The sequence below is a fragment of the Tupaia chinensis genome, unplaced genomic scaffold (genome assembly GCF_000334495.1).
Source record: "Tupaia chinensis unplaced genomic scaffold, TupChi_1.0 Scaffold000081_1, whole genome shotgun sequence".
Classification (NCBI taxonomy): Eukaryota; Metazoa; Chordata; class Mammalia; order Scandentia; family Tupaiidae; genus Tupaia; species Tupaia belangeri.
The window spans coordinates 1,445,845-1,457,326 of NW_006159542.1; the positions used below are offsets into that span (position 1 = coordinate 1,445,845).

At 44.4% G+C, this 11,482-nt stretch overlaps 1 protein-coding gene across 1 annotated transcript; it reads right to left on the reverse strand.

Annotated features, from left to right (window-relative positions):
• Positions 1–807: 807 nt before the first annotated feature.
• Positions 808–11,275, reverse strand: TXN (thioredoxin; the record flags this gene model as incomplete). Its single annotated transcript, XM_006142716.2, is given in 5 exon segments — positions 808–1,019; positions 1,429–1,494; positions 6,079–6,138; positions 6,691–6,795; positions 11,225–11,275. Coding segments are annotated over 5 exon segments (318 nt in total). The 3' UTR covers positions 808–956.
• Between the last annotated feature and the right edge of the window lie 207 nt (positions 11,276–11,482).

Below are 11,482 nucleotides of genomic sequence, written 5' to 3' on the forward strand. Positions count from 1 at the left end.
TGTGGGGGAGCTCCCCGTGAGAAATTCTCCATGGAGAATTTCTAATTGATATAATGGAACTGTTAACCATAAACAAAATTAGCAGCTCACTGTGACCTTTGACACGGAAAGTTTAAACTAGAAATAAAGAATTTCTTCATGGGTGGACATCACTTTTGGTCAAGCTGGTCATTCAGACAGCATAGCACATTTACTTGTTATTAGATCATTGGAAATCATGATGCATTTTTGCATAGAAAAAACAGAAAAATACCTTATGACTTTTCCAATGACCCAATAGAACAGACGATATTTTCTCTATCTGTAAGAGTCTGAAAATAAAGAACTGTAATATACTATTGTTACCTGTACTGCCCCTGAGAGATTTTTCTAGAAATATAGTAAGGTGGTAGTAGAAGTAATTATTTTAAGATTAAAAAAAAAAAAAATCAGTGGCCTAACAGCTTACTGAAAAGTGACTGAGAATATATGAATATAATTAGGACATGAGATAACTATTTCTTGCTTGTTTTTATTAAAAATTTTTGGAGAGGTTTTTGCTATAGGGTGCATGCACTCGCCAGAAAGACACAGAGACAGAAAGTGAGAAATCACCCCCCAAGGGGGATGACCACACCACAATCCCTTCTCCTACATTTTCCTCTCAGGATCTTGGGCATGCACGCACACATGCCTGGCATGAGTTTAAGCCACTGGGTCCAGAACTTGAACCATGGTCGATTACATGGGAGTTCGGTGACATAGCCATTATGCTAACTGCTGGTCCCTTTCTCGCTGATTTTTGAAAGCTATTCAGACATCAGACAGTTTTAAAAAGGGTAGAATTAATATTTTATTATCATTTATAATCAGATGGCAGTTGGGTATATAGTCTCCATACTTCACACTTTTTGTAAATAAAAAAAAATTACAAGTTTTAAATAGCCGATGGCTGGTTATGGTTTCAGAAAATATGATTAGATTAATTCAGTGATGGTGGCTTCAAGCTTTTCCTTATTAGCTCCGGAAAATTCACCCACCTGTTAAGAGAATATTGAATTTACATTAGATATAGCATTTAAGACTAATTTGTATAAAAGATATATATGATCATAGGATGAGGGCAGAATGGGGGGGAGCGGAGAAAGTATAACCTTATTTAAAATAAACTTCACCCAAATAACACACAATTCTTTTTAAGTTAAATTCGCATTATGATATAAACACACAGCGCTAATTAAGGGAATTTTAGTGACTAGTTCTAGCACAGATCAATCTCTAAGATGTCACATTACAATTTAAAAAAATGAAAAATGACATCTGAAAATATTAGAAGCAGAAAATGGTGCCGTGCTTCACACTGTGGCGAGATAAGTCACTTAGTTTTTCCCCTCATGTAGACATTTTCCTACTGCCCAGGCTGTTTTCTCCGAAGTCCGACGTACGTACCTTCTGTCCCTTTTTAAAAAACTGGAAGGTGGGCATGCATTTCACTTCACACTCTGAAGCAACATCCTGGGGGGGGGGGAGTTGGGGAGAGAGGATAAAAACAAGACTATGAGTACTGAGCTTTGATAGAAGAAATTCAAAAACATATTCTCAATCGAATATTCTGACGGCTATCGACCTCCTCTGAGGAGCGCCAAGAGGCAGAACGCTAACGGCACCAGCTACTGTGCGCCCATCGATATGCTATTTAATGAAGTTCTCAGCTATTTCAAGGAGCACAGAAGCGGAGACAAGGTCTGTTGTAGTTGGACCAAACTATTCCTCAGAATTGGCACCTCTTGTTTCTTGCTCAGCACTTCCAGGTTTATTACAGACGTGGGGTACAGAGATGATTACAAAGGCCAAAGCCCAAAGTCAGTAAGAAGGACCATGAAGGAATTGTGCAAGAAGGAAATCACGAATCCCCGCGATCTAAAGGGACAGCCCCACATTTTTTTTCCCCTGCTTGTTTTTGCTATAAGGTGTGTGTACTCGCTAGGAAGGGGAGGAAAGGGGGGACGAGGGGGAGACCACCCCTTGGGCAGCTGGCCACACAGCACCCCTCTCCTCCACTTTCCCATGGGGATTTTGTGTGTATATGCATACGCCGGGGCTGGGACTTGAACTGTGTGGTTGGCCATGTAGGATCCAGCTGCCTTAACCACCACCTTCCTGGCTGGCTCCTGTGTGTTCATTTTTAATTAAAAATGAATTTGTAGTTTCTCAAACCCAGCTGCATTATCAGAAATCACCTGAGGGATACCACGAGGTTCTCCCAATTGAAATCAAGTATCTCCCTTAATTCAGTGTAACTCTACTGCTCTGACTCTTGAAAGCCACCTGATAAGAGAAAAATGGACAAACTCCTAGCACTGCAATTGGGCTAGTTGGTGCATATTTGTCTTCTCCTAGAATTTTCAGCAGCTCCTAGGTAAAGAGTAGCAAGTATTCATCGATTTTGAACACTAATTGAGAACTTTTACCCCATCCTCAATATATTATCAATGCTATAAAAGGACAACGTTTGGAGGAAACTACTATGAAACTGGTTTGGTTTGGACATTTTGGGTAAAAGGATCCAGCAGGGATTGAAGAGGTCAGCCTGGCATTGAAGAGGGCTGGGAAAGAAACGCAGAACCTCTCAGCATCCAAGCAGAAAGAACCCGAGGACAGCACCCCAGGGAGGAGTGTGCGACCTTGACCACAGAGCCAAAGGAGCACTTTCAAGGGACAGGAAGGCCAGCTGCAAACACTGCTGACGACCAGGAGGGGGCTGGATAGTACTGCTGAACGGTTCTTTTCAGGTCGTCTTCTTTCTCCTTCTTTCAATGCTGGTTGACCGGCTGAGCATGAGATCAGTTTCCAGCAAGAGGCACGGGACAGTAGTGGCCGGAATGCAGAGGGTTAATATGTACCGAATGCCTGCTACGTTCAGACACTGCACGCACTGAAAGCAAGGGTTGGAGGGAGGTGACCAGGCGCGTCCGGGAAGACCCTGACATTTCAACTGTGTCCCCACTTCTTAACTCCAGTGACTGCTTTGCGGTGGACACTACCAGGACTGAAAAGGGGGTTCAGAGTTGACAGAAGACCATGAACTGCGCTGTGTCAAGGACCTGGAGGAATTGTGGGTGAGCAGCAGGAAGTCAGGTGACAAGTCAGAAGGGCAAAAGGACTGGAACAGCTAAGAGTAAGAGTAAAAAGTTGTAGTGGATGAAGTGAAATCTGGTTCAGGTAAGTCACTTGGTCCCCTTAAGTGTCTAAAAAAAAAAAAGACCTTGGAATCAGCAGCCCTCTAGCAAATATCTCTGAAACTTGAATGTCTGAGGACACCAGACTTGCCCCTCATGACATCAGGGAAAGCAGATGCCTTTCTGGACTGCGTACCTGCTTACTACAGTCCCTACCTGCTCTACCGGGCACATTAAAACCCCCAGTTCAATCCCATTTTTCACATAAGCAGTTAGTATATGTTGAAAGGAAGAGGGTGTGAGTTTTTGTTTTTGCTTTTATAGCCAAGGTGGAAGGTCAGGGGCTAGCAAAGGATGAGTCACCCTTCTCCCACTTCCTCGGATCATAGCAACATATGGGGGCTTGAAACTGAGTTGCCATCTCCTGTGAAGCTGTGCAAGACCACAGGACCTGCACACTGAACCCCGACTTCTGGATGAAAGAGCTACTCCTAGGCTTTATCAGCACAAAACGTGAGAGTCTAGTAGTGCTGTCAGCCTCTGGATGGTTTATATCTGTCCAGAGAGCAGCATTCCTGTGTACCATTTAAAAACTGGAAAGAAGGGGAACCAGCAGTTAGTGTAATGGTTATGTCACTGGACTCCCACGTAGTCGACCGCGGTTCGCGTCCCGGACCTGGTGGCTTAAAACTCACGCTGGGCGCATGTGCGTGCGTGCCCAAGATCCCGAGAGGAGAATGGAGAAGGGATTGTGGCGTGACCATCCCCCCGGGGGGTGATTTCTCGCTTTCTGTCTCTATGTCTCTCTCTGTCTATCTGGCGAGTGCACGCGCCCTATAGCGAAAACCTCTCAAAAAAAAAAAAATCTGGAAAGAAGGTAGATGCTTTTTATGACAAGTGGAGCTAGAGCATTGTGATAAAATTCTTGTGTTGATTTGTGTGCAGACATTTTATTTTTAAAAATTGCAGCCAAATCTTCATGTAGTCAATTTTTAGTTGAAGCACTGAAATTATTATTTCATTATGGGTCAAAGTGATTTTTACAGGATTTCAGACTATAAATTCAATACCCTAACAAACTTGTAGTCCTCCTGCTTCCGCCTTCTTGAGTAGTTGGGACAACAGGCCCATGCCCCTGTACTGGCCTTGACTGGACTGGGAATCAAACCCAGGCCTACCGTGTGGTCCAACCTGTGGAACACAGTGTCTTAGCAGGGTGTACCACCAGGGCTGGGCAGTACCAACATTTTGATGATACTGAGTCAATACTCAGGAACACCGTATTCTCACCGACTAAAATCTTTTATGGACCTCGGTAAAGTTCTGGTAGCTCCATAACTACGTTTGATCTTTACTGTCCACAGTTAGTGTTTTATTAAGTTTTGCTACAGGGACTGTGCACTCTCCAGAAAGAAACAGAGAGAAGGCAAGTGAGAAATTACCTCCAAGAGGGGAAGGCCATGCTACAATCCCTTCTCCATCCTCTCTTGCGACTTTGGGCATGCATGCATGGGCATATGCCCAGTGTTTCTCAAGCCACCAGGTCTAGGACTTGAACCACACAGTTAGTTGTGTGGGATCCAGCTGCCATAAGCACTATGCCACCCAGCTGGCCCAGTGTTTTATTCTTGTTACTTTTGTTTTCTTCTACTTGTTCTATGGACTAGTTTGCCTATCGTGTTGTAACTTGAAAAGGATGCATACTATTCAACACTTTCTAAGTAGTCACACCTTTGAGATTTAGAGAATATTCTCGATCCTAAGCTTATCACTCCTTCATTTAAAAATAGAAACCAAGGGCCAGCAGGTGGCAGAGTGGTTAAGACACTGGATTCCCACATGGCCGGCCATGGATCGAGTGCTGGACCTGGTGGCTTGCTTTCTAACTTTCTCTCTCTCGTAAATGTACATGCCCTATAGCAAATTAAATAATAATAAATTGAGTAATTCTTAAAAAAGATAAAAACAGATACCAAACACAAGGAAGATGAGATTAGCCTAAAGCAGAAGTCAAGCTCCACACCTTTTATACCATGTCTGACCCCCACTGGGGCTAAGCAAAAAGGTTCATTCCCTGTACAGAGCCCTGAGTGACGCAGTGAGCTGGGTGAGCGGCAAGGCCATGTGCTAAGACCCCGATCTGCACTCACCAGGAGGAAAAGCATCCTTGAGAGGGTGCAGGTTAAGAATGGGGCCAGGAAGTTCAACTACATCACTTTAAGTTCTGGCTCTGCCAAATACTAACTCCAAGGACAGCCTTGCCATGCTTTTTCATTTGTTAAATGGAGATGAAACGGCACAAAGGACTGGACGAATCAGTACTTGAAAGCATACTGAACAGTGTCTGGCATGTATCAAGCACAAAACAAGCATTTGTTAAATTAAACAATCTTGGAATTTCTCCAATTTTTTTCTGTTAGCTCTCTCTCAGGCACCTTGGTGTCTGTTTGTTAAAACATTTGGGTTTTCTAATTCACTAAAGTTAACCAAGACTAGAACAAGACTTGCGAATACATATTCCCCTCTAGGAGAAGCCCACAAAGAACCTTAAAAGTGGTCTTAAAATTTGGCGATACCATTACGTCTATAGACTTGGCTGTCATGCCCAAGTTCATTTTCTACGTATGGAGCTCTCAGAGTGGTAGGCAGGACACAGGGCTTTAGGATGGTGAATGATTGATAAGGTACAGGAGCCCCCATCATCTGCTTGTATGCTTATTTTAGGAGGCGATGTACCTAGCTCCTGATACTCAGGAGCTCACTCATCATTGGCAGGCTTACCTGTTCTTCTGAAATAGAACATTTTACACAGGGACATAATTCTAGTAATACCTGATGTAGTTATGGCGGATAAAGTACTGTGTAATTCAGAGAAGGTCAACCCAGAGTGGAGCAGTATCTCGGACTCTCAGTTACGTACCTGACAGTCATCCACGTCTACTTCAAGGAACAGAACATTGGAATACTTTTCAGAGAGGGACTGGAAAATAAGAAAAAATCCAAAACCATTCAGAACTGGGTCATGGTAATCAACATGCTCAAGCTTCTTAAGTGGAAACTTACAAGTTGAAACAAATTCAAGGTCTAAAAATTGAGACTAGGTTCCAGGTAAGCATTAAGGACGTATATCGTGGTTGTCGGAAGTCATGACATATTTTTTCCATGTTTTTCTATGCAAAATGCACCATGACTGTTCCAACCCAGTATTTTCATCGAATCGAATTATTTTTTAATGTAAAATAATTTGGCCCATCAATTTTGAGGCCTGAATTTCCAATAAAGTCCCTGCTTCGACTTGAAAAAAAATGCATTTAAAACAAAACTAACCTCTTAAAGTTTTCATCAATGGGCTACATGTATCGAACTTAAATGATTTAAGTTGTTATGCTACTGTGTTAAGATCAAAGATCCAGGGGGAAAAACATCCAAACCCCACAAAAACCAAAACCTTTTACTGTCCTCTTTCCTAACTTTGTGATCTCCAGCTGAAAAACACCCAAATCTCTTACAAAGATCTTACAAGGATACTTACATGAAAGAAAGGCTTGATCATTTTGCAAGGCCCACACCACGTGGCCGAGAAGTCAACTACTACGAGCTTATCTCCTGCACCTGCCAAGGCTTCATGAAAAGCATTCTAAAAAGGCAAAAGAAGTTTATGTTAGTGTCTTTTTCAAAAGCCCTGGAGATGTGATAAAACAACATAAAGAACTTGGAGGTGCCACTTTCAGAACCTATTTTTTTTTTTTTTTCATTTTCAGGACCTATATATATATTTTTTTTTTAATAGAAAAAAAAAACAAGGCAAGCCCTTGGTATGGTGGTTGAAGCAGCTGGATCCCATCTGGCCAACCACATGGATTGAGTATTAGACTCAGTAGCTGGAGAAACACACTGAGCGTGTGTGTGTGTACACCCAAAATCCGGACATGGGGAAGAAACGGAGAAGGGACTGTGGCAGTGACCATCCCCCACGGGGAATCCCCCCTCTCCAATGAGTACACATGTTATCTGGCAAATGAAACAAACAAACAAACAAACAAAAAACCCAAACTATTAAAACCCAAAATACCCAAATCCAAAACAAGCCAGATAAACTAAGTTCAAAGAACTCCTACACAATGCTGGTACTGTGACCTGATAAGATGAAACAACGTATGTGTAGAGAATAACGATAGCCATCATCTTCTTGCGTATTCGATAAAATATTGCAAATTGGCAAGTTTATATCTAAACTACGCAAATGAAAGGAAAATTAAAACAGATGTGTGTATTAAAAATGTTTCCACATGCAATCTAGGCGTGTGTTAGAGATTTACTAAATGCTTATGGAATATCAAAGGGGTCATTTCAGTTGAAGTCACAAGGCACAGGGCTTTGCAATGAAGTCATCACAAGCTATTATAAAAAAAAAAGCTAACACTTTTGATTAAGCTAATTTGTCTATGGTGGGACATAAGGAAAGCTCAAAAACAAAAGTTAAAGAAACCAATGTTCTCTAAACTCCAACTTCGATCATGGTTGACGTAAGTACACTTCCTTGTACTTTATGAGATTTGCAGAGTTGAGATCACCCTGTTAATCAACCTTGGATTTTTGCTCTTTATTTCCAAACTATGCCTTCACTGTTCATTAAATGAACCATATCGTAGTTTCAGTTCTTCATTAAAAAAATTTCCTTTAGATGTTACTTTGCACAAAAAATGCATATAAAATAAAATTCCCAGCAGAAATGATTAAGAAGTCCTTTACCACCAACCTCCCCACCCTGAATTATTTACTAAGGTCTCATGACTGTAACCTTAGGAACTTAACATTCTAGTTACAAAGGACTCCTTTTTAACCACAATTAGTCAGTTAGTGCAGACTAAAACTAAATCCAAGACAACTTAGATAAATCAAAACATAAACATCTGTATCTCGAATCTAGGTTTTCTTCAAGGGAGAAAGTCTGGTAAAAATGGTTTAATCAAAAACCACCATTTCTCTCTTCTACAAGTTAAGGCTCCTATTAGATCTGGTCCAGGAAAGAAGGGAAGTCAATCTATAAAATACCATAAGGTAAAAACTAACAACAAAAACGGGGGGTGGTGGTGGTTAAGGGAAACAGATTCTACATGGCTGACTGTGGGGTTCAAACTTCAGGCCTGGTGGCTTAAAAAACACACTGGACACATGTGCCCCAAATCATGATGGGATGGAGAAATGGAGAAGGGGTGGCAGTGTGAGTCTGCCCCACTGGGGGTGCTCCCCCTGGGCTGGTAAGCGCCTTGCCCTTGGCTTATAAACAAAAACAAAAACTAATGTGAATTCTCAGGCAGTCCAGGTATGTCTTAAATTTCTAATTCTTATTGGCGTCTGCCTCAATTCCTGTTGACGTACGGTGTTTCTGAGAAAAGCACTGCATGACCCATTTCTCAGCTTTCTCAGTGCTGCAGATCCATACACCCACTTCTAAGTGTAGAGAGATGGGGCGAGTGGGTCATGCAGCAGACACTAAGTCAGAAGTATAGAAATTATTTTTCCAAACCTTCACTGACTATTCCAGATGAATTTCAATCAAAGCCTGCCCTAATGTGATTTTCAAAAGGTCGAACCAGCCATTCTCTATTGCAAGATCCAGGTAAGAAAAGAAAAAAGGTCCAAGAATAACAATGTCTGATGTAATGAACAACTTTTTAAAGAACATGGCTGACCCTCAATAGAAACCTGATGAAAATTACTTTCCACATAGAATGAGTGTATTGGGTTGTCAAAAGAGTCATGACACCTTTTTTTTTCAGTTTTGCTATGCCAAAATGCATCATGACATTTTTGACAACTCAGCATTTCAAGCACACTCAATGTTTCCCTAAAAGAGTTTTGACTCAAAGTCAAGAAAAACTATCGAAATTCCAAAAAGAGGCACACAACTTCTGGCTTCACCCAACATGAGTTAGAAAGTCAGGTCTGTGTAGACATCACAAATTCCCTCTTCCTGATACTTAAGTTTGCCTGAAATGGGTATTAACTGAAAAATTATCAAAGTTGATCTAAGAAGCAAACCACAATTTCTAGTGCCCAGGATCTAACAGGATTCACAAACGTCCCCATGTAGCTGGGATAGATATACAAGGGGGAAGAGTTCTAACACCTCTTTTCCTAAATATGCGCCCCACAGGTAATACGTAAACATAAGTGGTTTGTGCCTCGTATGCAGGAGTTCAACCAATGGTAGCTGTCACTCTTAAAAAAACAAATGTTAATTTCTTTCTCATCACTGTTCATAGCCCATATTCCAGCATGTCTGAAACAGATCACACTGGCACTAAACTACCAGCACAATGTCCCAGAAACTGAGTTTCCTGGGTGGCCAGTGGCACCAACAGTAGCTCATCTGGGTGCCCATCTAAGGTATGCATTATTCATAAACATTAAATTAGTGCAACTTTTGGTTAATGGATCCGGATCATCACTTTGACGGTCAAGTGATGATCAGTCCTTTGGGGCCTGGCTATAGTGCTCTGTCCAGTATCCAATTTCCGGTCACTCTGTACACCTTTCTCACAGGTGGGGGGAGGAAGGTGCCATAACCCCAACAACGACACACAGAATGACTGCCAAGTGCTCTCCATAAATCAAAACCGGCATTCGGTCTGCAGTGTAATACAGACGGCTCAAAAGTCTTCCCGCTCCTTGAATGGGTTCTCTCCTGCTAGGTCAACAGAGGAGGCTGACAGATCCTGGAGAGCAGAACTCTGTCCTCCCTTCCCCAAGCAGGGACTGATAATTTATCACACGGTAGATGCTGGGAAAGAACTATGCAACGAAACTATTAAAGAACTCTTACAAATGAGAGGGCTGCTATCTTTAATGAAAAAGCTGAATGTTTTATTTTTTTTTTAAATGAGGATCCCAGTAGGAAAAAATGGGTTAAGGACCAACAAACGTTAAGGACAACCTAAGAGGGAAAATAGTGGAGCGTCACTAAAGTAACAAAAGGATGAGGGACAAGCGAAGAGAATCCTGTTTCTGAAGCCCACTCAGCACCAAACGGGTCGGGACACTCAAGACAGGAGAGGTTCTGTTTTGCTGTGCTTTCCTGGGGGTGGAGTGAGGGGCATCCCAGGGAAGCAAACGCTTGTGTGGGCGGGGGGGGGGTGTCCTCCACTGCTGAAGCTGCATCTGTCCCTACCCCAGCTCACTTTCTGACCGCATTCATTTAACAAACCTTTCCTGAGTGGCTAAGTATACATCGCACTGCATATTAGGCTGGAAGGTATTTCTTGCTCTAACTTTCCAATATGGAAACATGCTTTGGCATTTTTTAAAAGGGCAGAACCACGACCTGGGACCCCGATGACCGTGGAGCACACAGCCGGGTGCGGCTCCCTGGGGCAACGCGGGCTCCAGCCAATCCCACAGACTACGGGTGAATCACAGACGGGTAGGGCAGCGAGGGCGAGGCCCCTGGGCCCAGCCTTGGGGACTGAGTCATTCCAAAGCCAGCGGCTGCCGGAAACACACCCTGCGCCGCAGGAGGAGGAGTCCTGTGGGCGCGGGGCGGACCTCACTTCCTTGCGGCCACCTGAGGCCCCTGCAACCCCGGCCTGACCCGTACGCGCCAGAGGGGACCCCAGCTGGGAACCGCCCCTTTGCACCGAATCGCACACATCATCTTGGGGTCTGGGTAGCAGCCGGGGGCCTCCGGCCTGGCCGCGCTTCTAAAAGGGCTCACCCCACCCTGCGCTAGTGGCATTTTTTAAAGGAGCGGTAGCCAGCGAACTCGTGCCTCCTCCGAGGGGCTCTCCACCTCCTTGCTCAGGCCTGAATCCGTACGCAGAGCGGGCCAAGGGCGGACCCCCTCCACCTCCTCACCTCTTCCCGAACGCCGGTGGAGGTGCAATGTGGGAATCCCCAGGCACACAGAGCAGGGCAGTCAGGGTACCCCGTCCCCACCCTCCGGGAGCCCTCATCCCTGTCGATCCACAGGAAGGCAGCGCGGCGTCCTCGCCTTCTCCAGCCAGTTGCCTTCCCCAGCTACCGAGGCTGCGCGTTGCGCCCTGGCCTGCCCCGGGAGCGCATACCATGCTGTCGATCTGCTTCACCATTTTGGCAGTTGGGTCGCCGACAAGCGCCTGTCCGAACCGATGGAAGAAGATCAAAAGCGCGGAACAGAGCTTGGAGGGGAACACGCAGCGCGCCTTCCCTTTATATCAACGGGGCGGGGCGGGCGGGTGCGCGCGGCGTGCGTGTGGCGGGGGCGCGCCCGCCAAGGCGCCCCAATCAGGCCCCGCCCCTGGAGCGCAGAGCGGGCGCCCGGGCCTGGCGCAGGCGCCCCGCGG